The sequence below is a fragment of the Scatophagus argus genome, chromosome 9, assembly GCF_020382885.2.
Source record: "Scatophagus argus isolate fScaArg1 chromosome 9, fScaArg1.pri, whole genome shotgun sequence".
NCBI classification, from domain to species: domain Eukaryota; kingdom Metazoa; phylum Chordata; class Actinopteri; family Scatophagidae; genus Scatophagus; species Scatophagus argus.
Window position 1 is genome coordinate 8576328 of NC_058501.1, and position 25969 is coordinate 8602296.

At 40.1% G+C, this 25969-nt stretch overlaps 4 protein-coding genes across 6 annotated transcripts; 3 read left to right on the forward strand and 1 right to left on the reverse strand.

Moving 5' to 3' along the window:
• Positions 1 to 2096: 2096 nt before the first annotated feature.
• Positions 2097 to 6526, forward strand: LOC124065321 (nuclear receptor coactivator 7). Of its 2 annotated transcripts, XM_046400594.1 has the most exons (7): positions 2097 to 2248; positions 3029 to 3224; positions 4036 to 4188; positions 4339 to 4491; positions 4600 to 4695; positions 4934 to 5007; positions 5195 to 6526. In XM_046400594.1, exons 1-7 carry the CDS (start codon positions 2106 to 2108, stop codon positions 5331 to 5333), a joined length of 954 nt encoding a protein of 317 aa, XP_046256550.1. In that variant the 5' UTR covers positions 2097 to 2105; the 3' UTR covers positions 5334 to 6526. The 2 variants fall into 2 exon arrangements, with proteins under 2 accessions (XP_046256550.1, XP_046256551.1); XM_046400595.1 differs by lacking the exons at positions 2097 to 2248; positions 3029 to 3224 and adding an exon at positions 3287 to 3690.
• A 2785-nt stretch (positions 6527 to 9311) lies between these two features.
• On the forward strand, positions 9312 to 12567 carry hint3 (histidine triad nucleotide binding protein 3). The gene is made up of 5 exons (XM_046400684.1): positions 9312 to 9518; positions 9842 to 9959; positions 10158 to 10227; positions 10698 to 10824; positions 11482 to 12567. The coding sequence occupies exons 1-5, from the start codon at positions 9381 to 9383 to the stop codon at positions 11527 to 11529; spliced, it is 501 nt and encodes a 166-aa protein (XP_046256640.1). The 5' UTR covers positions 9312 to 9380; the 3' UTR covers positions 11530 to 12567.
• Positions 12568 to 12635: 68 nt separating this feature from the next.
• si:dkey-29b11.3 (actin-binding Rho-activating protein-like) lies at positions 12636 to 14751 on the reverse strand. 2 transcript variants are annotated; one of them, XM_046400408.1, is made up of 2 exons: positions 14282 to 14751; positions 12636 to 13841 (listed from the first exon to the last, which is right to left on the reverse strand). In XM_046400408.1, the coding sequence occupies exon 2, from the start codon at positions 13831 to 13833 to the stop codon at positions 13294 to 13296; it is 540 nt and encodes a 179-aa protein (XP_046256364.1). In that variant the 5' UTR covers positions 13834 to 13841; positions 14282 to 14751; the 3' UTR covers positions 12636 to 13293. The 2 variants fall into 2 exon arrangements, with proteins under 2 accessions (XP_046256364.1, XP_046256363.1); XM_046400407.1 differs by having other exon boundaries at positions 12636 to 13844.
• A 118-nt stretch (positions 14752 to 14869) lies between these two features.
• On the forward strand, positions 14870 to 23551 carry trmt11 (tRNA methyltransferase 11 homolog). The gene is made up of 13 exons (XM_046400406.1): positions 14870 to 15022; positions 15857 to 15922; positions 16040 to 16113; positions 16219 to 16300; positions 16394 to 16486; positions 16620 to 16754; positions 16845 to 17001; positions 17102 to 17182; positions 17374 to 17538; positions 17661 to 17733; positions 17875 to 18009; positions 20748 to 20868; positions 23179 to 23551. The coding sequence occupies exons 1-13, from the start codon at positions 14948 to 14950 to the stop codon at positions 23314 to 23316; spliced, it is 1395 nt and encodes a 464-aa protein (XP_046256362.1). The 5' UTR covers positions 14870 to 14947; the 3' UTR covers positions 23317 to 23551.
• The last annotated feature ends 2418 nt before the right edge of the window (positions 23552 to 25969 follow it).

A 25969-nucleotide genomic window follows, 5' to 3' on the forward strand; every position in this document is an offset into this window, starting at 1 on the left:
ATGTGGTGTAATATTGATGTAACAACATTTTTAGTGGGAACCAAAGCAGAAGCATTAAAACCTTTTCAGGCGAGAAGTTCATTCACCCATGCATGCAGGTGTGGTTCATTGCTGTTAACGTCTAATTCGCAACTGACAAAGCCCACAGTCTTCCTACTAACACAGAACACTGGACAGACTCAAGACAAAACAACATGAAGAGTTCTTTTGCACATGTGTGTGCACATGTGTGTGACTGACACGTATGCATGCATCAGGGGTGCATGAGAGCATGCATGTCTGCTGGTCTTTGCACATATATGCATGTATATATCTGACTTTTTAAGTGGGTATCTGTGTGCCTGTGTGTTTACCTATTGATCTTGTCTGTGTATCAGACCGCCACTGTCTCAAATTGATCTCCTCCACCGTGCTTCACTTGTGTAAGACAATCATAACTGATCACTGACCCCAGATTGTGTCGTTGCCATTGAAGAACAAAAGTGAAGCCAGAAATCTGGGTGTAATCGAAGACGGTGATCTAAATGTTAAAAGCTGCTACTTGTAAACAAGACTCTAAATCTAATCTAATTTTGATATTGGATATTTTGTGTATTCTGCATTGATTCATGTATAATTGCATGATTACCTGTTGATACGCATATTTATCTTCTGCACCTACACTTCTATGATTCAATGATTGTGTTGCGCTTATGTAAAGCACATTATGTTGCCTTGTCTGTGAAATGGACTATAACATATATAATAACAGTTTGGCTTGACTATTGTAGTCTCCTGACCTGATATGGAAGCATGAACTGACCTGTGTTTGAGTTGAAATAAGAGTTCTGTCACTGTAATTAGTGTAACTTTGAAAGTTCTGTCTTTTTTTTCCAGTGTGTATCTTCAGTCATAAGAACAGTTCAAAAATCCTTCATAAAGTGTGTAAAAATTGTTAACTGGTAAAGTATAGAGAAGGCTCTGGAACAATCTACTCATAAGAGTGAAAGACTTTGGAAATAACACCCTCAGTGCAGCTCTCTTAAATAGGATTACTGCTTCAACAGCACAGGGAGAACAGATGGTTCTGGTTCATGGATAAGTTTTCATTTGTGTTGATTACATGATCCAAATGACCACAGACAAAAGAAACAGATAAGTCTGTGATGTTTGAGCAATAGCCATTCCTAGATATTGACTGATTGATTAAAGATTAAATGGCTATTACTCAGCACCATCATGTATGGTCAACACTACTGTCAAAGTTGGCTGCTTTGATTAAATCTTGATGTGAAGGCTTGAGCATGAGACTAATCCTGATAACATGGAGACTGTTAAGACAAAAGGCCTCAAATGACAGATCCCAGAAGATAGGGATGAGTTGAGTTCATATAACCATCTGTGTCAGTGACTGGACTAAGGAGTTTTTGACTTCTTGAAGACTCCACCAAAAAACTGCAACACCACTGATTCACCCATAACCTTATGTTTTTTACGCCTGTGTTTCAGTACAGATTAAATAAAGGAGATAATGTGAGCTTCAATGGTGTATCTATTGTGTGTGAATAATTTATGTTCTCCCCTTCCGTTATTAAGAGCTGACATGCCCTTGAGCAAGGCACCTAAACCCCTAACTGCTCCCCAGGCACCTGACATGACAGCCCACTGCGCCTGTCTGTGTGTTCACTGCATGTACTTTGTTGGGTGCTGCATGTGTGTTCAACCAAGGATGGGGTAAATGCAGAGGAAAAATTCACTGTATGTAAAAATATTGCCAATAAAACTGATTCCTCTTCTTCTTCCTCTTCTAGATGGCAATGCATTATTATTGTTATTTTTTTTCAACAAAAAGACAATGAACCCGACAGACAGATCTTAATTTTTTGGTCAAGCCATCTCACTCTGTCCCTGAGCCACTACCTTGACACACTAACTGCCTGAACTTCAGCCAAACTTAAGGACAGGGACCCAGAGCAGGTCAAGTTAATGTATAACCACATTTGGCTTTCATGAACCGTTGTGAAATCCTTGTGTGAATATGTGCAGGACGTGTAGCGCTATCAGGGGAGAAAGGGAGGGTTTATGGTCAAAGGGGCTTACCTCAGCGATTGATCCTCTGGTATAAAATGTTGCCAATGGCAGAGACTCAGAGCGGACATGCTGTTTCAGCACTGAGCCTTCGAATCACTTCTTCTCTCCCTCTCCTTACAGTTTTCCATCACCACTACCTACTTCAGTCAACCATGGGAGTTGCATACAGCGTTGGAGAGTAAGTAAAACGAACCATGTAGATGTGTAAACACTGTTATGCTGGGTCTGGAACATGGTGCTGTTGAATGTGTCAACTAATGTAAGCAAGAAAATGTGAGCTTCAACATGCAACGACAATTTAACTCTGAAAAGATTTTAAATCCAGTCTTCAAAATTGAAATTTGCAAAGGAAGTCAGGGGACACTGTCTTTTGTCAGTGCACATGTGGGAAGAGGGAGGGGAAGAGAAAAGTGAGGAGCTTGATTGAGGTTAGACATTCCTAAAGTCAAAGTGGGTCTGACGTGACTTCCAGGATTTCATCATTGATTTCCACAGAAGTGATTCTCTCTGGGGAAACTGAAGAATGGAGCAGAATCAAATATAAATAAATCCAAAAAAGGAGTTCCCTGATGTTCTCATCAGCCCAGCATGAGGTGGCTCAGTTTTCCTGCTATACATGTCCAAGCGTGTCTTAACAGATTTTTCAGTACGTTAATGTGACATTTTTTTCCTTGCGAGAAACAGGGGTTGGGCCAACTGTCATTGAGCATATTTCAAAGAATTACTGTATTTCAGTTAAGATGACATATGGCGATTCTGCTGCAATGGAATTCTTTTTATTTTCTGTCAACATTATGCCATTGTAATTTCATAGTTGTGTTAGATGTTAGAGGCACTTGCTTTTAGTACTAAAAACAATTCATTTTATCAATAGCAATAGCATGAAGTCTATTTAAGTACAATATACAATGATTATCTGCAAGTAAAAGAAAATGTACTTTGTCCTTTGTTTCTGCAGGGTTGACCACCTCTACACATTCTTTGTGCAGTGGTCACCAGAAATCTACACTAAGGGCTACAAGAAGCACCGCAAGCCCCACTACCTCATTAGAGAGAAACATCAGAAGCGGTATCTGGTAGTGGAGAACAATAAGGTGGCTGTGATCAACAAACTCCTCAGTAACTCTGTCAGTCCCTCTGCTAAAAACTGGGAGGTAAGTTTTGCACAAACATGCGATTTCAGATTAGCACTATACTGTTTAAACTTTTGCAGACCAAAGTCATTAAGTATCCCCAACTTACAGTAACTGAGGCACCGAACTTACTTGGCAAGTTTCCCAGAGCTTGTGGGAAATCCCACCGCCTCTATATATGGACATCCGTTCTTTCTCCACTCCCAACACCCTGCACTTCTTTTTCCTGTTTATTGAGAAAGGAAACTGTTATCAGAGCTAACCAATGAGAAGCCCCTCCATTCAAGTCTGCAACCAATCACATTTCGAATACAGAAAGTGAAAGTAATCCAGAAGGTACAATAGTGAAGAAAGCTCACCAGTGTGGTTAACAGACATGCGGCACTGTGTGCAGAGCTTGACGGACAAATCGAGAACTATGAAGCTGCTACCAGATCATATCAAAGTGCTTTATTTTGCCAGTGAATGTATGGAGCCATATGTTGAGGTAGGACTACACATGTAAGAAGATGCAGTGTACTGTACTGCATGGGCTAAACTGTACTTAATTGAGGGTATTTTTTTTTATTGATATATCATTCACCCACCCATCCTTCCTAGTGAGCTTATTATAGGGTCAAACAGTTAGAAATTCACTTGTCATGCTGCTGTGTTAAACTTGACAATAACATGTTTACCCTTTCACCTTTATGTGATTGCTGTTTGTAAACGAGTCAGTCAACCCCAGACTACAGATCTGTGTAATATAAAGCAAAATTTGAGAAAAAAAAAAATAGAATTATGTGTGTGACGAGCTTGAGTATTAAAAACTAGTTGCATCTTGTGCCTCCAGATTATCACAGTAAAGGATCCCAAGCGCCGCCTGAGTTTGTGTAGCTCAGAGGACTCTGAGGCAGAAGAACCTGAGTACCAGAAGGAAGACGACGATGATCTCCCTGTCCTGTGCAACCACAGCCAGCTTCTGGATGAAGACCACCTAAAAAGAGTAAGCTACTGCAACATTTCAAAATAAACTATGTGGACAATTTGGCAGTGATTATGGCCACTGAATAAAAGTTTCGCTTTGATGAAATGTGTTCATTATTCTTAGACCTTTCAGTATGAGAAGTTTTGATTGATGCCTCCTATCCTACAGCTTGCTGTTCACATGCCAGCAAGGACTCAGGGCTATCCATGGCAACTGGTCTACAGCACAGCCATCCATGGGAGCAGCTTGAAGACCCTGTACAGAAACATGGCCAGCCTGGACAGCCCAGTGCTACTGGTCATCAAAGACATGCACAAAAAGGTCAGCATCTTTATCAGGTCTCTCCAAGTCTTTTCAATACACAGATGTAGCTGATTAACATAATCGTGTCTGTGCACCTCTCACAATCTGGTGTTTTGCTCTTTTCAGGTGTTTGGTGCTTTTTCTTCAGATCCATTCAGAGTCAGTAAATACTGCTACGGCACAGGAGAGACCTTCCTGTTCAGCTTCAACCCTGACTTCCAGGTAAAACTGTAATTCTTTTTGTTACCTTTACAACAGTTGTAAATTATATCTACAAGCAAGTCTAAGGATGGGTGTATAGTTATTACAAGAAACTACTCTCCTTTGCACATCCATTTAAAAGCAGCTGTCTATCTTAGAAAAAAACACAGTCTCAGAAAAGTAATAATTTAATCCTTTGAAATGTGTACACTAGGGCTGAGTACAAGTTCCTTATGTGTCATATTGGGTGCCTTCACAGGCATACAGGTGGAGTGGTGAGAACTCCTACTTTGTGAGTGGCAACCTGGACTCTCTGCAGATTGGTGGAGGAGGGTAAGTTTGATTTCCCCTTTACAATACAGTGATATGAATTAATAAAAAGCAAGACCATAAAATAATCACTAATAATTACTACAACTACTTGTAATATATCCACGGTTACAACACTTGTATCTGAAAGCATAAAACATCAACAACTTTGAAAGGTTTGACATTAAACTGTTAATTTTTTCTTGTGCAGGGGTGGATTTGGTCTGTGGCTGGATGCTGATCTGTACCATGGGTCAAGCTTTTCCTGTCCCACCTTTCACAACGCATCTCTCTCAACACAGGAAGACTTCATTGTACAAGACCTTGAAGTCTGGACAGTGCGGAACTGAGTGATAACATCTGACAAGATGAGCTGAAAACATAGTAGAACCCACTGTTCTGTCTGGAGTTATGAAACTTCTGACAAATGTGCGGCTTTGCCACTACTGTACCTGATAGAGCAGTGGCTATCATCTGTGCACCTGGCTCAGATTAGCCCACGTGCACTATGAAATCTGCTCTAGAGGTTCTTGGGCTGGACATTCTCTCTATGCTGGTTTGATCCGTGCCTCAAGTGGCTGGATGAAATCTTGCGATTCGGGGTCCTGCTGCTTTAAACTAATGGCTATTCATCAATAGCCCTGTGCTAAGCCCAGTAAGTAACTGGCATCTGAAGCTTTAAGCCTTCCTTGCCCTCCCCTTGTTGTGGAGAGCATTATAATACAAAGTTCCTTGTGACACTGTCGGATAAAAAGTGTGTATGCACATTCAGGATACAAGGACATTTTTTAAAAGTTTCCTTTAACAACAAATGTGTTTGTGAAATTTTAGAGTGTGTGTATGTGTGTTAGAGTGTGTGCTTTGCATAAGTGCATATTTGTTCTTTTTCTCATGGCACCAAGGTTTTTAAAACATACTTGGCAAGGAAAGGGCCAAAAAAAGTAAAATAATTAATTTATGGTAAAAACACTGTAATGCGATAGGACCCATAATGGCCTATCTGGACTCTAATAGTACTTTGAATTTTTTCTTACATGAGGTTCATCTCCATTATATACTTTTATTTTTTTAAGTCCATTCAGGTTTTTTTTTTTTTTAAAAAAAGTATAGGTTTCATTCTAAATAACTTATTATCTTCTATATGTGACATTTTTAGAGGAAGAGACCTGAACTGTTAACTGTCACTTCTCTGTTTGTAAAAGTGGCACCCCTGTCTGCCTATTTGCATACATGGACAATATATCTTTTGGAAAGATTCAAGATAACAATTCAAATCTTTCACTTTTTTTTGTTTTTACAATCTATATATTTAAATGTATTTTTAAAGAAATTTTAAACAGGAAAGAAACTTTTATGTTGTTTCTGTTTGTTTGTGTTACTTTTTATTTGTGTTAAAATCAGACTCTGCTTGGCAGTGCTGGCACTGTGCCTGGCAGTGCTGCTTTGTGAACCACATTAAAACTTTGTATTTCCTGGCGAAAAACAAGGTTTTTGTAGTATATTATGTGGCATATTTTATTATAAATAAACCCTTAAAACAACACCTTTTTCAGAGAGGATGCTATTTTTATGCTGCATACAACAAAATAGAAATAGTCTATATATAGATAAGTGTCATGGCAAATTGTCATTATTATTTGTATGTCTCTGAGCTTCAAGGTAGTTGTGCTATTATATGGCACAGGTAGACACAACAACACACAAATAATAATGAAGCACGGATGTAATTTGTGCACTTTTTCAAAAGGCTGTTTTGGTCCCCTGCACTTTTTACTGTCCAAAAACAATGTTATACTATAGTAAACAGAGACACATCAACACATCAAGCACTGGGACCAAGCGGAAAACGGATGCTCAAGCTGAAGTCTGTTTCCCTTAGTTTAGAACTCCTCGATTGGCTCTGCCGTTTCTTGTGGTCTGCTAGTCTTCGGTCAGGAATCCTTGTTAATCTGCTACTGTAAATTGAGCGTTTGTTCTGCCTGGCCTGAGTCACGTCAGCTAGAAAGATTGTAATATCAGAGGTTTCATTTACATAACGTGCGTGTATGTGTGTTTGATAATCCAGCCAGCCAGGATGTCTAAAAAAAGAAAAGTGGACATAAGAGACTTCTTTAGAAGTCAAAGTGTAAGTTACTCAAAGAAATGCATTACACCCATCCTGCAACACCTTCACTGACTCCAATAAAGCAGCATATCCAAGATCCTCCTCATCATTTACAAAGCTCTCCATTATCTTGGAAAGTGTATTAGTTTTACTGATTAGAATTTTATTAAAAATACTTGTGCCCCCCCACCTCTGAAATCAAAATTTCGTCCTTGTAATGAGGACAAATATGACAACAATAAAAGACATTTCATTTAGGAAATATCAACACAAAAAGAGTGCTGTAACAGTGCAACCATGCAGCTCCCAGACAAAAGGTAACTGTATCTTAAGGCTCTTCATGCATCCAAAAAGAAACTCCCTTTCCACCAAGAACCGCAGAGAACCATGCATGAAACAGATACTGCACTTACTCATCACCACCAACCAACCTGAACAGAAGTACTGAGATAAATCAAATCAGAAAGTAATTGCTTGTACTTTATAAGACATAAGATGTACTTTATTGATCCTGCAGTGGGGAAATTCACTTGTCGTGGCAGCTCACAAGAAGTAAAATAAATTAAGTACAGTAAACACAGTACAATATATAGCTATAAACAAGTCCTCATAAGGGAGTAAAAGAGGACTAGACCATTGAATTATGTAGTCTAACAGCAGTGGGAATGAAGGACCTGCTGTAGCTCCTTCCTACACTGAGGGTGTAGCAGTCTGCCGCTGAAGGAGCTGCTCAGAGCCTCCACTGTCTGATGCAGAGGGTGAGAGGTGTTGTCCATGATGGATGTCAGCTTGGCTAACATCCTCCTCTCACCCACCTCCTCCACGGAGTCCAGTGGGCAGCCAAGGATAGAGCTGGCCCTCCTGATCAGGTTATGTCCCGGTCCGTGCAGGTTATGTCCCGGTCCATGCTGCCCAGTCCCAAACAGGCCACAGTGTAGTGAATACAAACTGGACTGGTGCAAGAACGTGGACATGGTCTACAGAAAGGGCCAGAGCTGCCTCTACTTTCTGAGGCGGCTGAGGTCCTTCAACATCTGCAGGACGATGCTGAGGATGTTCTACGAGTCGGTGGTGTCCAGTGCCATCCGTTGCCGTTGCCTGCTGGGGCAGCAGCCTGAGGGTGAGGGACACCAACAGACTCAATAGAATCATCAAGAAGGCCAGCCATGTTGTGGGAGAGGAACTGGACTCTCTGACAGTGGTGTCTGAGAGGAGGATGTTGTCCAAAATAAGAACTATACTGGACTTTCCCTCTCACCCTCTCCACAATGTGCTGATCGGCTACAGGAGCTCGTTCAGCAACAGACTCATACTGCCACGATGCACCACAGAGCGACACAGGAAATGATTCCTTCCTGTCGCCATCAAACTGTTAAACTCAGCACTGTGACGGACACACTCACTTATATATACAATGTACATATTGGCTTTTTTACACATGTACATACCTGTATTTTAAATTTTCTTAAAAATTTGAATACAGTTTTTGTAAATACCTGTACTTTGAGCCTCAGTTTGACCATTCCTCTCAGAAAGTGACAGGGATCATTCAAAAGTAAAGACGGCCTGAGCCTGTGGCTCAGGATGTGGGCTGTTCACGCTATCTGGAATGTATGTGGATCAATCCCCTTTCCTCTGGCTACAAGTCGATGTGCCCTTGAACAAGATACTGAACCCATATTTGTGCCCCATGGCTGTTCCATTAGTGTGTGTGTGTGTGTGTGTGTGTGTGTATGTGTGTATAGTATGTTTCTCCACAAATGACAAAATAATATTAGAAGGGTTTTGGAAAAGATTTACACAACCACTTTTCATTTCAAGCACGAACAAAACATTATCAAGCTAGAACAAAAAAAAAAAAAAAAAAAAAAAAAAAAAAAAAAAAAAAAAAGACTGAGACGTGAAATACCACGGAAAAAGATGCAAAACCACAGAGAAATTCCCGTGAGTGTGAGTGTGGAAACGGAAACGGAAAGGCCAAAAGCATTAATGTAATGTAATATCGTAATTATGTATGTAATAATAAAAGCACATTGATGAACTGAATTAGGGTAAGGACCGCTGTTCCAAAAGAAAAAGACAGCTAGAAAAGTTAAGATAAACAAAATCTCAAAGTTATTCACTTGATCACGATGAACCAAATAAAATATGTTGAACCACAACGCTCTCTGGAGGCAGTTTTCTTACTTTTCATTTGCGATCCAGATCGGCAATCCCTCGGTTTGCCCTCTCTGCTCGATGACCTCTGCAATCGACTGGGCAGGTCTGATTATTGACGGTTCATTGTACAGCAATGGCAGCAGCCGAGGCTACACAACCTGCCCAGATTAATATTTCTGAAGCTAGCAGGGTGCCAGCTGAAGGATATGACAAGAAATGTATTTTCTGCAAGATTGTAAACAATGAAATGGGCACGGAACTTCTTTACTGTGTGAGAATATTGTAATAACTTTATTGGATGATGTTGAATGCCAGGCTAGCTAGCTATCATTAGCCTGTTGCAGCGAGGTTTCCAAGCTGCGTAATTAGCTCTGTGACAGATACTGCCTTTGTGAGGGTACAGCGATTGATAAACTGTAGTTAGACTATTATCTGCTCTTTTAATGAATGTAATGAATGAATTTTGGAAACCTGATTTTTGAAACGTGCTATACTTACTATTATTATTATTATTATTATTATTAACTGTACAGTAATTTAGCTACCAAATTTTAGAGAAAAAAAAACAGTTCTTATTTTTGATCTCCGCTGCAGGATGAGGAGATCTCATGTTTCAGAGACATCAAACCCGGAGCTCCCCACCATTACCTGGTCGTCCCAAATAAACATGTTGGGAATTGTAAATCACTGAGTAAAGAACATGTTCCTTTGGGTGAGTTTTAACATTATTACTTGCATACACTTGACAAAACTGTATAGATGTCACTATGCTCAACTCACACCACAATTTATTGCTTACTGATCCCATTAATAAAATATACCAGGATTTGTGCAATAAAAAACAGTGTTCTTTTTTTCAGAAGGAAATCTTGACAGATTGAATTGTGTTTGTTTTTGTTGGCATAAACAGTAGAGCGGATGGTTAAGACAGGGAAGGAGATCCTCCAGAAAAACAGCATAACAGATCTCAGTGATGTCAGGTGGGCTACATTCAGTGTTACATTTGGTAGTTCACAGCTCTTTACACTTACTACTTTACACTCTTTACACGGCTCACAAATTTAACGGCTTTGCAATCTACCTGCTACAATGTGACTACCACAAAAACATGGTGAATACCACCAAACATTTTCAGTGAAGCGACTTTTGTCAATTGATGACATCATTCCTAAAGACAAACAATGTACAGTGATACCTGGTACTGGTAAACATTATCCATATCAGTACACATCACTACACTGTCTAATGTAAACTGAACTGTATTTAACAACTGAACCGTATTACTGAATCTAATGCACTGTAATAGATAATCTTTAAACTAGTGTGCAATTTTTACAGACTATGTGATTATTTAGTTTCGGTAACATACCTGTTGCTTTGTTGATGTTGAACAACATCCTTCCTGTAGAGCAATGACACTCTGTTCAGTTAAGCCGTTCCTTGTCTGCAGGTTTGGGTTTCATTGGCCCCCATTCTGTTCTGTCACACACCTACACCTTCATGTCCTGGCCCCTGTTAGTCAAATGGGCTTCATGTCCCGGCTCTTCTACAGACTCAACTCCTATTGGTTTGTTACGGTAAGCTCCCTCTGCATTATCTGTGCAAGAAAAGAAAAGCTGTTGTATCTAATTTAAAGATTGGTTAAAGATTCAGATATATAAATTACTTCTCAATTCCAAGTTTGTGGCTCCAACAGGATGACAAAACAGAAGAATCATACAGAAGTCAACTTTAAATATGAGTGGAATTAAAGCAAATGTATTTTTCTCTTATCATAAAATATTAACATCTTGAAGGCAGTATAGTATAAAAGCATGGAGACTGATTCACCTAATAGTTCTTTTCTCTTGACAGAGTAGCAAATCTTTAAAAAAAAAAAAAAAGACTGTTATTTCACATTTTTCATCTTATTCTAAAATTAGTAGTTCTCAGTCGCTCCACCGGGACACAGTAGAAGTGTGTTCAGTTTCTCTTCACAGTTAAAAGTACTGATGAGAGCATGATAACACTTGATTTAAGATGCAAGCCATCTTCAGCCTTCTGCTACACATGAATTTACAGTATAAAAGCTGGTATTATAGAAGTAACTGACTGGAGGACACGAATCTCATTTAGTTCAGTAATTCTGTTCTTGTGATATCAAACCTGTGGTGCCACCATGCTTACGTTTATCCAGGTGGTGATGTGTTGTCAGTCTAACTTCTGTTTTGTCCACAACTGTTAATGTGTTGCAGGCAGACCAGCTGATTGAGCTTCTCAACTCTAAAGGGGAGACTCAGTGATCACTTTGGATCCAGTTCTTTCTTGACTGTGATGAAGGGACTGAATCATTCACCTTCTTGCAGATGTCATGGGCACTCATATTAATTTACTGTCTGTTTTTCCAGCACAAATGACAGTATTTTAAACTGGTGCCATCTGTAACAAGAGACCACTCAGGTTGTGATTTTAGGTCCCTATCAAAACTTCAAACCGGAAGTCAAATGTTTTTTTGTGCTACTTGAAACCCAGCGCACAAATGTTCTAGGATCATAGATGTTTTAGTGTTTTCCCAGAAGAAGTTATTTGAATCTCCATTAATTTAAAAATAGCTCCATAATCTGTTAATAACATGCATTTACTCTATGGACCAAGTATCATACAGTGTGATTCCCATTTGTTTATCACCAGAGAAAATGTTGAAGGCATTCTTTTTACTGAAACTGTAAAGGTAAGCTGAGTGGAAAGTAGTAACCTGAAATGCCCATATAATTCACAAACTGGTTGTGTTTGTTTGTTTCTTGACATATGCGGCTGCCTTAATGCTTTGGATCTGATATTTTGCATGTGTAACTGAAATGTATATACAAGTAAGAAAAATGAATTTGTGCAATTGCCATATTGACACATCATACTGGACAGCTGTGTATGTCCTGTGTTCCTCAGCTGTGTTGAGTTCTGTCTCTACCGATGGGCATGTTGCTGTCTATCTGACTCGGTTCAAAACACAGAATCTTCATTAACTATTTACAAGGTTCTCTTACAGTGGAGGCACCTAAGTCATCCTCTGACACTACAAACTAAACTTCTGTTCTCAGCAATCACTGAAATATAGCGGGGCATTTGTTATTGATGCTCATTTATATTTGATTGGATGTAGTGACTCGATTGTGCTGAAATATATGGTAGGAACTGACTAGTGCATGAAGTGGATACTTTTGCTAAATGATACTACCGTGTATTAAAGAATGTAAAGAAAGCAAATGTTACTGTGTACTGTACTAAAGCGTATGCACTTTGTGAATGAATTTAATTTAAAATAAATAAATTGCTGCTCCTCAGTGTGTTTGTTACACATCAGTTTACACTCTCTCTCCCAGTCATTAGTTTGAATACACATACAGTTCACACAGCATCTATAGTAATACAATAACAGACAGGACACTTCTTTCTTTCTTTATTACAATACTATAAGCAGTACTTGGCAACTGACCAATATACTACTTAATTATGATTTTAAAAAAATCATTAGTTTGCATGGCAATTACTTTTAAGCAGATATTTCGGTGCTCATCAGTCAGTGCATTGTCTCAGTGCGGTGCAGGTTCTCACAGTTTGAAACTGTAAATAGCTTTCCTAAATTATGAAGAACACTTGAAATAAATGCATGCTGAAGCTACCCACACCAAGCAGGATCAAGTTCATCCTATATCACCATGTTGTCTGTCACAGGCAGCCTCATGTTCTCTTTGGCTTTAGTTCAGTCTCATTAACCACTCTGACTTTATTAAGGCTGCTCAGACTTTCCTCACTTTGAAAAGCAAGTGAAGTTACTAAGTCACCCTAATGACAGCCACTGATGAGCAATACTAGACTGAATTATTGGCTGCTCAGGTTTTTCGTTATTTTTGCAAGAAAGGAGTTCATTTTTGTAAATAAACATGCCATTACATAAAGCACAATTTGTGCAGTCCCTCTGGTAGATGGGTTCTATAATGAAGTAGCTCTATTCTTGCCACTGCATGTACTGCAAGTAACATGAATCAAGGCATAAATGCTCATCTAACTCACTGCAACAGAGTGATAACTACATGGTCATCCTGCCCCTGCCACAGCATCTCCCCCTCAAAGTCAACCAGCCTCTGCTTCCTCGCTCGTAGAAGAATCCCCACCAGTTTGTTAGAGATAGTCACATAATGCTCAAACAGTTTCCCAAATTCTACAGTGATCACTGTCCCATTGCTGCCACTTCCATCCCTGTCTCCGACTCTCGGCTCTCCAATATTCCTTATCACCTCACACAGCTCCTGAACCTCTCTGCTGATGTGTGTGTGAGCATCCTTCCCCCGCTGCTCCGTCATGGAGCCCTGCAGGGGCCTCCCGTAGTCATCCTGCCCCCTCTGAGGGACCACCACACTCAGCCTGGTGTCGTGACTGAAGGGGTTTTGCCTTTGGTACTCCTGGTGCTCGTTGGACCACTTCTGCCAGTTCTCCTTTAGGCCTTTCACAGAAGCCATACACACTGCAGTGTCGTCACTCGACTGAGCAGCGGCTGGAACGTCATCTTCAGGTTCCATCACTGTTTTCCTCTCGCTGTTCGTCCCCATGGCTCGTTCTGCTGAAAACATTACATGGCTTCAATAGGTCATATACAACGTTGTGGTCTTAGCTGTTTATTGCTTTATTATTTAATCAACTACTCAAAATCAAATAAATAAGATTTAAATAAATAAGCATTATAAAAGTCAGATATTATATTCCATATTATATTATATTCATATTCCACCTGATTATAGCTGTCCTGTTATGCAGCCTATTCATTGGGTTTTTGTGATTCAGCTCTATATATCTGTATGTGACTCTATGGTCTCCAATAATTAAGAGTTAATTAGCAATAATTAGCAAATACAGCCTGGACAACAAGGAAAAGTAAAAATGTTATTTATACAAAATCAGTCAGTTTATCAACAAAACTGGAAGAGGTGAGCATCCTGCTTTGCCAAATAACTTAAGTTTACAACCTTTCAGAAAATTGACAAACGTGATACAACTTACATTTTACACACGGACTCGATCTTCACTTGGCCTGCTATAATGTTTCATTGTTGCTACAGAGCAAAGTCCCGTGGTCACACTGTAACACTGTAGTTCCTTTTAACAATACTGCAACACCGCTGACAGTAGCAAGAGTGCGGATGCGTTTCTGTCTCTAGAGAGAAAAAAAGACTCTGATGGACATCTGTCTCGGCCAGTGGCTTGTTAGAGACCATCCGGGGAGCCAATGACCGATCAGACAGGGAGACAAGGTGCCTCTGAAGTAAAGCAGATTACAATCGGGAGAGGAGTTTATCCAGGCACGCAAATGCAGAATAGTGATTGATTCATAGTTAAAAGTTGCTTATACATGATATGTTATTGTTTTGATGAAAAACAAACGGCAAACCGGCAAACGATATAGCCACTTAAATTGGACTATGTCACCAAATGATATTAAAAACATCAAACTAACAACAGCTAGTGGTAACACCGGTTGTCCGCTTGTAGATATGTATATATTGCGCACAGAAAATAACACACTGATCAATTATATTTCAGGCAATATACTGAAAGAAAAATGCTTCATTCTTTTCCATCTATGGTAATTTGGTGACCAGGCGATACTGCTGCCCGGTACTGTCAGAGCCCGGTGTTTCTAACCGGACTTGTTTTGAATCTGCAACAATGGCGGCGCACAGTCGATCATGCTTACAGTATCTACTACATCTCGCCCAAGATAATCTGGACTTCAGGTTGCCGGTAACCTTCTTCAGCCCGCTCACAGTTTCTGTCAAGCCTTTATTGTGAATGTTAATGTTTTCTGTGAAAAGATCAGAGTCTGACAGACAGCAGTTCCTCCTCAGATGGAGCGTTACGTTAGCCACTTGCTAATTCAAACGGTAAAAACCTCACGTTACTGTAGCGGGTGATCAGATGTAGGCTTTGGTTTCACATGAGAAGTTCTCGATATTTTCTCCCATAATTATAACACATAAACGCATTTTCTCTACCCTCTCTCCCTCTGTGATCTCTTACCGACATGGTGATTAACTGGTAATTCATACTTGTCTTATCTTTAGCTTTTTCCTAATCATAAATGTATACTCATCTGCAGCTCTTACTGTGCGAGTAGGACCAATATGCTTGTTAACACACGTCAACAAGTGGACACTGTAGATTTAATCTGCAGCAATGCACATTTTCACATAAGGAAAAATATGCCCAGTTTTAGTTTATTTGTGTTTAGATGAACTCCGCTGCATTTCAAAGAATTTATCCAGGAAAAGCAGAAAATAGAATCCTTGAGACTTCACATTTATAACTGCCTGCAGTGTGGACTAGGAGTTAGGAGTTTAGTTAGGAGTTTGAAAGTTGAGGTCATTTACCAGGCAGTGCTTAACAAAATGACACTATTGCTTTGCAGTGTCTAAACTGTATGATATAGCATTTTTTAGAACTTGATCCATACTTGACAATAAGATATGCAACACTAATTTACTCATTTATTCCTGTAATCTGTCTGTATGTATAAAGGTTTCCTGATAGGTTGTAATTCATAGTAGAACATTTGTGATTTTTGTACTCAACTTGCAGGAGATTAAGGCTTTGCTGGCTCTCAGAGGAAAAGCATTCCAGCCTTGTGAAAAGTTCAAAGAAAAGGTTTGGAAATCAGATTTTTTTTTTGTCCTTTTTTGATGATTTGACAGCTGCCACATTGGAACGTTTGTGTCTTATTGGCCAGATTCCCCCACAGTCACTCCTCTTTCTTCTCCCTAGTCTCCTTTCTGGTGTCTGGATGGGTTATCCGAGGAGGATGTCCACAGCATCATGTCCAGATCCATCTGTGCAAAGTAAATATTTTAGCGTTGGAAATGTAAATAATGGCACTATGCCTGTAATGATGGAATTACCATGTTGCACATATTGCTGTGGCTCATGTTGCATCATTCTTTCAGGTCTGCTTTTGAACTATGGGGCCACGGACAAACACACCGTGAACTCAGAACATCCCTCTTGAACTACCCATCAGAGAACATGGTTTGTGATGCTACAGCTGTTGTGTTGGACAAACCAGTCACTGCAACTTTGGAAAAACCTTAATTCATGCTCTTCCTTCACATTCCTCTACAGTCACCATTTATGCACAAAGACTCGACTTATAAAATCAGTGTCTACACTTTCAACAAGACTCTGAAGTTTACTGACAGAATCGAAAGGATTGATGTGAGTATTTAGATGTGTGTGAATGGAAATGAATGGATGAGTGCATTTGAAAACCTGTATGTGATATACTGTACATGCATGTTTGAAAACCTGGGTGTATGTGCAGAATGTCACATTTGTCTTCTCTTGCCAGGCTATGGAGTATCTTCCATTTGAAGGCACGGTAAGCCTTAAGAACCCTCAGCACGTCTTCTGTTTGTTAGAAGACTACGGCACAGACCCCAACAACATCCCTGAGGATCCAGACTACATCTATTTTGGCCGATGGGTGAGATACAGTTGACTACTTCTTTACGTATGACACATAAGGTGTGATGTGCAACTCAACACTTTCCTTCTGTACACACTCCTGGACCAGATAGGGGACGGACAGCGTGAACTAATTCGCTCCCACAGCGTGAAGAACAGGCACTTCATAGGAAACACCAGTATGGAGGCTGGGCTGTCACTCATTATGGCCAACCACGCTAAAGTCAAGGAGAATGACCTCGTCTTTGACCCTTTTGTTGGCACAGGTGAGATGATGCTGGCACGCATTCTCACACACATGCACACATTTGGGGATAACTATGTCAGTAAGCGGTTTCAGACCTGTGGCCCCTTAATGTGTTTCAGGGAGCCTGTTGGTAGCATGTTCTCACTTCGGAGCCTATGTCTGTGGAGCAGATATTGATTACAATACGATTCATGGCAAAGGTAAGTTTTGTCCACTCAGAGCTTTCATGGCACATCAGCTGAAGTGGACCGTAGCTTATCTTCTGTATCTTTTTAAGTTACATTTTAATTCAAACATGCAGATACTCAGAACCAGCAGTGACAGGGCTCGTCTCTGACTGCTCTCAGTTTTGTTACCATCCAAATATCTTGAAAGGGCCTCTGTGTTTCAGGTAGGTCGAGCCGTAAGAACCAGAAGTGGCGAGGACCTGATGAGAATATCCGTGCCAACCTGCGGCAGTATGGAGCAGAAAAGATGTATTTGGATGTCATGGTGTCTGATGCAGCCAAGCCTGTGTGGAGGGAAGCTCCTCTGTTTGACGCCATCATTACTGATCGTAGGTCCTCAGTTGTTTCTTTACAGACTACTATTATCACGTCAGGCCTGCAGTGTGAAGACTTGTGTTAAATTTGTCAGTAGCTTTTGTGTCATCACTTTTGTTTTTCCCCTTGATTTTAGCTCCGTACGGTATCCGTGAGTCCACAAGGAGAACAGGTTCCCACAAAGATATTACTAAACCCTCTGACGGCGTGTAAGTTCACCTCATACTCTATGGCTTTATGACAAAATGTATCTGAATCAAGTAGGTGAACTTGAACAAATACTTCCTAAAATCATTAGAAAAAGTTTCATTACACTGGTCTAAGCCTGTTTATTTGATCCTTCTGCCCAGCTATGAAGAGTCTCACGTCCCCGTCTCACAGGCATACCACCTGAGTGACATCTTCACAGATCTGTTAAACTTCTCTGCTCACCACCTGCTCATGGGTGGGAGGCTGGTCTATTGGCTGCCTGTCTACAGACCAGAGTGAGTATATAAACTTACTGTATGGTGTCATTGGCTGATGATATCAAAGGTCTTCCGAACGATGTGCCTGCTGCTACAATCTCCATTTCAAACTGACTTCCAGCTGTTTAATACTCATTGATTTCTGTTATTTGAACTTTCACACTGGGTCTGGAACAAATGTATTGTGATACTACTACTTTGACACCGGATTTGAGGTGTATTTTGTCCGAGATTGAGAACTCTTAGTTTAAACGCTTTTCCCTAAATAACAACAGCAGGGGGCAGACTCATACCATAAACCAGAACTGCACATTACAAGCTTGTCATGAACGTGACCCACAACATTTAAATCTATTGTTAATTAATTCCCCAAAGTAACCAAACGACATGAACCAATCATGATAATTATAAGGTGAACATGATTACATTTTTATGAAATCTAATCACCGTACATAAGTTAATTTGGCTTTGTAAATTAGCTGAGGGCAGTGTAAATGTAACATGTCTGTTTATTAATTTGTTTGGATAAATGAGTCAATGAGCTGTAAATGCTTTTAAGACCCTGGGGTGGGTTTGTAGCTGCTTCAGTTTGACTCCGATACACTGGCACACAAAGTCTTTTCCACCACACTTTTCCACTTTGGCTTTCAGTCTTCCAGCGTTTTTCCTCTAGCACTATTCCATTACCGCGCCTATAAAACATCGCCCTTCTTGTGTAACCACCTGCGTGAATGACAGTGTTTATACAGAGAAGTATACAGGTGTGTTGAGGTTTTCCTGCCCAAACAGCTGGGTTACAGTAAACCACAACTGACAGCTCCTTTATACGTTGGCTCTTTAAGATGTCTCCTCGGAAACACTGTTGTGTATTGTTAAATGTTCTGTTCATTACCAGAAAGTGAAATGCTGACTCAAAGTGCAGGTGTTTGACTTTAAATGTATGAACCACAACAGACAGTGGCGGCAACGGACGTTCGGGGCAGAAAACCCCTTTGCAGGGCTGGACCTCCTTCTGGTCATAGATTATAAAGGAGAGTGGAAAGGAGATGAGATAATCGTGCATCCTCTGGTTTTTAGGGTGTTTAAGTGAAAGAACAAACACATGTACAAACGCACGATGCAAACCTCTTTAGCGCATGTTCCTGGATCTGTGTGTGTGTATGCATCCGTAGATATGCGTGACTGCTTGTGGTCAAGTGAATGAGCCCGTGCATACATGTGTGTCATCATGTTCACACATTTGTCTTTGCTACTCATCTACTGGTGCTTGATTCTGTGCCTGTCAGAGCATTGTGCCAAAATAAACGTCCAAGGCCAGGCGAGTCAGATATGTGAACTATCTGTCTCTGCAGGCTGACCTCTGTGTGTGTGTGTGTGTGTGTGTAAAATCGTATGTGTGTTTTTAGATATGTGTGTGTAAACCCAGACGTAGCCTGTCTCCTGGGCTTAATCTGGGGCTCTACAGGGGGGATATCGGGTTTCTGTCACCCCCACATATGTGTGTATCTGCATCCATGACTGTGATAGAAACAGAAACAGTGGGGACTTGTGTGTATGTCTGCCTGCTTTGGGAGAATGCCTCATGAGGTTTTGTGTGTGTGATGACAGGTGACACAAGGTCTTGTCAGCAAAAGACAGCGTCTAGACGAAGCCAGACCCCTTGAACTCTTTTCTCTTTTTCGTCTAAAAAATAAATGAAGGAAGAAAATGTATCAAGACAGATGATGAAATATCAGTCATCACAGCCATAAAGTGACCTAATTACAACATAAACAAGTGAAGAGTAGAAATGAAGTGGCTGTATTGTCAAAAGTAAGATGATATGTGCCTCACTAGTATAAATGAGCCATGTTTTCCTTTTCGGGTCATCATTTTTCACCTCAGTTTAAGCTTGTGGACATGTTAGAAAATCTCTCGTTGAGTGGTACTGGTATTTTTATTAGAGGCCACTGTCCACTGCTTCAGCATCAGATTTTGCACGCTGTGAGAGCAAACTGAGAGCACTGTTGGTTATGGGTCAAATAATAAAATTTTAAAATTTAATTAATGCATTTAAATCTTGTGTTTTGTTTGAACACATTTTATGTCATAATTTCGCCTCCTTTCTGATAATGTAGTTGTGTATATATATATATATATATATATATATTTTATGTGAAAATGTTTTTGCAAAGTCAGGCTCTGATGGTAAAAGCAGCTGTGAAGGAGAAAGACAAGCCTTACTTCTACTTGGACGTTAGCTCTACCTCAACATGTAGGGTTCTCCATGATTGACTCCTGATTGGCAGGAGAGAACTACTTCCCGGCTGCTTCATCGTTATGGCAAGGCTATGGCAACAGAACAGTTGCTGTTGTGATGGTAGTGAGGAGCAAGTGCTACTGCAAATATGCAAACACATACATCATCTGCTGTCAATAGACCCTTACCTGCAGAGGCTGGTGGTGACAGAGCCAGCAGTCAGGTCAGAGTCAGTTTTTCCAACTTCATCTTTGCCTCCTCAGCTTAGCTGTGGTCATGCTGCACTGGTCGAATGTTTAGCGATTTGATTGGTGAGAAAGAACAGAAGAAGGCGTGGGGATTAATCTCTGTCTGTATGGTCTCCAGACAAAATGGGAAGTTCATAATTTACAGTTTTATGCCTCTTTTTAGGTGTGTATAGTTGAAATGAATTATGCTCAGGTGAAAGAAATTGGTCTAGCTTTGTCTCTCTCGTTGCTTCTTATTAACTGTGACTGTGCATTTGTCCCCTTCTCAGCTACTGTCAGGAGATGGTACCTCTTCATCCATGTCTGCAGCTCATCAGTAACTGTGAGCAGACGCTCTCCAGCCACACCTCACGACGCCTGATCACCATGGAGAAGATCAAGGAGCCTGAGGTGTGTGCAAATGCTTTTCACTGTGTTTGGATTGGAGGTGAAACAGCAGAAAAATTGGCTACTATTTTGACAGTCAGTTAATTGCTTCATTTGTTAAGCAAAAATGAAATGAAATTCCACTTTGTCTGTTAGTACAATTAACCACAGAGCAAACAATATCATTTGTCTGATATTTAAATGAAGACATTTCCAAAAAGACACCAACACCACAAACAGGTTGGGAGGTCAAGTTCAGTGACTTGATCTGGAGGAGAAGCCAAGCACACAGCCTGTGGCTAGCTGTCAGTCTTAATTATGCTGAACTTTAAGCCTCAGTATAATGATTTATAATGAGTTATAGAAAAACCACTCACCCCATTTTTTTTTTGTACCAGGCTGCAAACTGCATTTATTTCTGCTAAATCTGTGCGTTTTTAACATGGGGTCTTATGGGGAATGACTTCCTTTTGGAGCCAGCCTACCAAGTGGCAATACATGGTGTATTTTTTAACCCTGGCGATTGTCCCTTAGATGAAACAAGCATTTAAAATAAGTCATCTTGAGATTCGAGAAATTATAAAAACAACTACATTCTGATGTATCATTCAAGAAAATAATGAAAGCCTGTGCTTCAGCTTGAGCTGAGCTTTATTAACTAACACTACAATTCTTCATCACATTTAAACTTTTCAAAACTCTGTTTTTTTTTGTACAGGTGTTTTGAAGTGTTTTAACCATTGCATTAAATTTCTTTCATTCACAACTTGAATGTATTGGTGTAGGTATGTATGTATTCTGGTTGTATTGTGATAAATGACATCATATGTGCACAGAACTAACCTGTGTGTGCTGCAGAATTTGTTTACTCCTTTTCTATGTGTGAGCATGAACAGCCACACAGATATGACGTGGTAAAATGAAAGCATGTGTGTTCCTGTTCTTTCATGTTTTTTTTAATGTGTAGTTCATAGAATGATGTTTGTATATGTAACCACATAAGTATGTGTCATGTTCATGAATGGAGATTGTGCATATGTCTGTTTTTTTCATGTCATCTCGATGACAGTGATGGTGGCGTAAATCCTCACCATCTGGCTATGATTGGCTCATTTCTTTTATTCTGGAACCCTAAATGGCATAATCACACATTATATGGAAAACAATCCAACTTTGGATCTGACATACATTCCATTTTGAAACCCCAAATTGCTCCCATAAAGGCTCTTGTATGACACACACACACAAACACACAGTTGTTTGACTGACTATTATCTATCTCAGGTCAGAGTTTTTTTTAGTTTTCAAACAGGCCTCAGTCTTCACCTGTCTGCACTTAGTCACCAAGATTCACAGCTTGCATATGTCCCCACTCCTTTCTGTGTTTTGACGATACAGTGGCCAGCCTAATTGCTGGAAACATTTCCTGTTAAACTGTTGTGGAAAAATATCTTTGCAACCTCACATTTTTTTATTTATGGGGTGTGACAAAGTTTTCGGTGGCCATAAATTACTTATTTGCTCAGTTTAACCCCAAATGTATGTAACCCTCGACCTGTATGGTTGCTGGCAACGACCGAGTGGTTATTTCCTCTGTTTTCAGTTGTTTGCAGTTATGTCCCTCTATCCTTATTAATTTGGACTACAATGTCAGTCGTTTCCAGGGTGCTTGGCAGCATGAGCAAGCAAAAGAGAGGTGTTTGTGACAAATTACAGGCCTAGCACTGGAGTCATCACTTCCAACTCAACTCACCTCATTATTCCTCTTTCCAGCATCTCTCTTCCTCCCTTCATCCCTCTGTTGACCAGCGACTACCTTTCAGCCAAGACAAACTGTTTAACTGAGGGGATTCATAACAGTTCACATACATTGTTAATGTACACGAATCCTGTCACTACATGCAAATATGGGAAAAGTATGCAAACCTTGTGATGCCAATATTATACTGACGTGTAGTGGGCGTTGCTTCATTGACTGAAAAAGCAAGAGCTGTTTCAACTTTAATTACCTCTGTATTAATATTTACACATGCTCCTTTTGGGCAGGAAAACCTAACTGGCAGCTGCTTGTTTTTATTCCTTTTATTTTTCTCATAACACTCTTTAACAAGCTGTAAATTTGAATGGCAAAATGTATCAGGAAGCTGGATAATGTCTTGGGGTTTTTTTCCAAGAAAAAAAGTTGGAGGATGGAAAAATAAATACATGTATTCCAGTTCTTATTCTGCTATGTATGAGGTGGCTAGTAGTTCTCTGTCCTGATTGGGAAGCACTTTTTAGGGGATCAGGTTAAGAAAGTTCAGTATGATAATCTCTACATTTGTCTCTTAACAGGAAGTGGACAGTCTGACTCATCTGGCAGATCCATGCTTCAGTCTCTACCAGGGACACAACGCCTTCAGAGAGAAGTATTTTAGTGGTCTAAACAAAAGGTGTGGCAAAGAGGACCACAAACTTGGTCTTGGAGAGTGAAAGACTTGATTGCCCGAGATGAAGATGTGATGAAATCCCTTCAGTGTCTTTTTTTGTATTGAGAAAACAGAGAAAACATGGTACTCGGTGGGCTCAGAGGAAAACAGCCTTGTAACTTATTTGGTACATATTTTTTAAACCTTTCTCAACATTTTAATTAGGATTATTTTATATGTGTGTACTTACTGCTTTGCAAATAAATAAAATAAAAGAGTCCTGTCTTGAGTATTAAAACTTTTATTACTTGAAGACTATTAAACTTGAAGACAGTTATTACACCTGGACAGCTGACTGTCTGAATGGACACAAACTGAAAAAGGAATGATCAAAGCAGCAGAGGCAGAGGCATCCTGACCTGTAGTCACTAATGTAGGACTGGATGCTAAACCTCCCATAGTGAAACTTGATTATGTCTTTTATTACTCCCTCTACACCTGGCAAACTTCACACTCCCCTGTTTGTAACAGGCTAAATTTTCATTTAATTATTACAGTATACATACATGAAAAGACATGACAGATAATGTGTTTGATTTGATTTGTTTTCATAGCAATTTTAAATCTTCTATAGGATAGCAGTTGTCCTCCTTTTATAACTAAATCATAACCCAAATTCATCACCAGGGTCTTTAATGTGCCTTGTATACAATAACCACAGGCTTTATTGCAGCAGTGCTAAAAATAAAATGTATAACTACATGTAAAGTCATTTAGAGTCCTGCTTTGTTCTCACAAAGGCAGCATGTTTAGGCGAGAGAGGCCTCCCTGTGCAGGCAAGAGCCCAAATGACAGGGTGTCCCCACCTCGCCACACACCACTGCAGTTAGTCAGCAGCTTTTCTTGTTTTCCAACCACAGTTTACTTGCAGCCTGGCTCATTATTCATCTCCTGAGAGCGACGCAGCAGGCCTTTATGTACATTACCCCTTCGCTCTGTTTATCAGATGAGCCTTTGCCTTTCCACCACACTTCCCCATTTGCCCTGCTTCACAGGGATAGAGTTCCAGGCACCATCACATGATACCCGGCTCGCGATCGTTTGCGGTGCGTGTTGTTTACAGTTCCCACATTGCCCTTTTGTTATCTATAATCATCAAGAAAAATCGAATGATTCCACAAGACTTGCCTTTCCTTATTTATCACTTTTGTCCACTCTCATGTCACGTGTGTGTGCCACAACATAAGACGCCTTTATGTTGAATATACTACTGCTGTGCTTGGGGAGTGTTTGCTCTGCCACAATACAGTGATAAACTGTGTTCTAAAAGCCCTCAGTCTCCAATGATGCAGACTGTAATTAGGGAGGGGTGAGGGGGTTCCTCTCCACACCACCTAATGCTGTCCAGACGTCGTGGAAATTCTGTTTGTGTGCGTGCGTATGTGTGCATGTGTGTACTGGTGAGATCTGCTTTTGTTTTATGTTGGATGCTAACTGCAGCACAACAGTTTCTTGGTGTAATTCAGTGGCAACAAAATGGCTTGAGACCTAACCTGTAAATATCAGTCATACCTTGAACATTAGTTTAATCTGTCTTAACTTCATTCTCAATTGCTTATTGATTTTTTTCCCATAATCCCTTTCTTTGATAATATGTGTAAGTTTGTGTGTATATATACGGTACTTTTTTTTGGGGGGTGTATTTTTTTTTTTACATCAAATCATAAAACAGGCTCAATTTCTCCTCAATTCTTCTTCCCTCTCCAAATCACCTCCACCAGTTCTACTAGCCTCCGCTTCACCTCCTCTCCTGGCTCACCTCTGGCCCTGCCTCCTCTCTCTTCGATTATCAACAGACCTCTTTCTTTACTCAAAGGAGAGAACTCCCAGAAGGAGGACAGAGCTGCTGTTTTGGAACGATGGCTCAGGATTAAACTCCCCTCTGTTTGAAAGTGACCCTCAGACTGCTGAATCAGCTGGCACATTATGGGAACCTTAACGCACACACCCAATTTATATGAAAACCTAATTATAAGCTCAAACTAAAATAAACTCTGGCTTTAACAGCTCCTTTAAGATGAGGACCAGCAAAAATTCTTCCACTTTGCAAAAATGTCCTTACTCTGAAGATCTTAAAGTGATCTGTTTTCAGATTGAGGCACAATGACATGCACACACATCAATAATGACATCTTTTAGAAGCCAGAGAAACAGGACAAGAAAAAAAAAACACAAAACCACACTGCAACTGGTATTGGTAAAGGAATAGTTCAAACATGTTAGGAAATGAGATTATTCACTTTCTCACAGGTATCAATCTTTTCATCCCATCCAAACAGAGAAATAATGTAAAACACACTCTGTCTGTAATGTAATTTTTTCACTTTGTTTTAAGTAAGGGAAGACCAAACAAGATCTAGCATGCTAATAAGTGAACAATAAGTACTGACAGGTGGACTTCGTTACCTTTGGACCGAGCAAGATAGACTTTATTTAGTCTTGATGCTAAGCTAACCAGGCTGTATCTACAAATTCAACTTGCCACAAAAACATGAAACCGATATCAACCTTCTCGTGTGGCTCTCTGCAAGAAAACAAAAGAGTATAACCCAAAATGTTCAACTATTGTGCAACACATGCACAACACACAACTCTCCCATTCCTGAAGGGTATGCATTTAGATATATGCATTTCCCTGCATTTAGAGGGAGGGATGT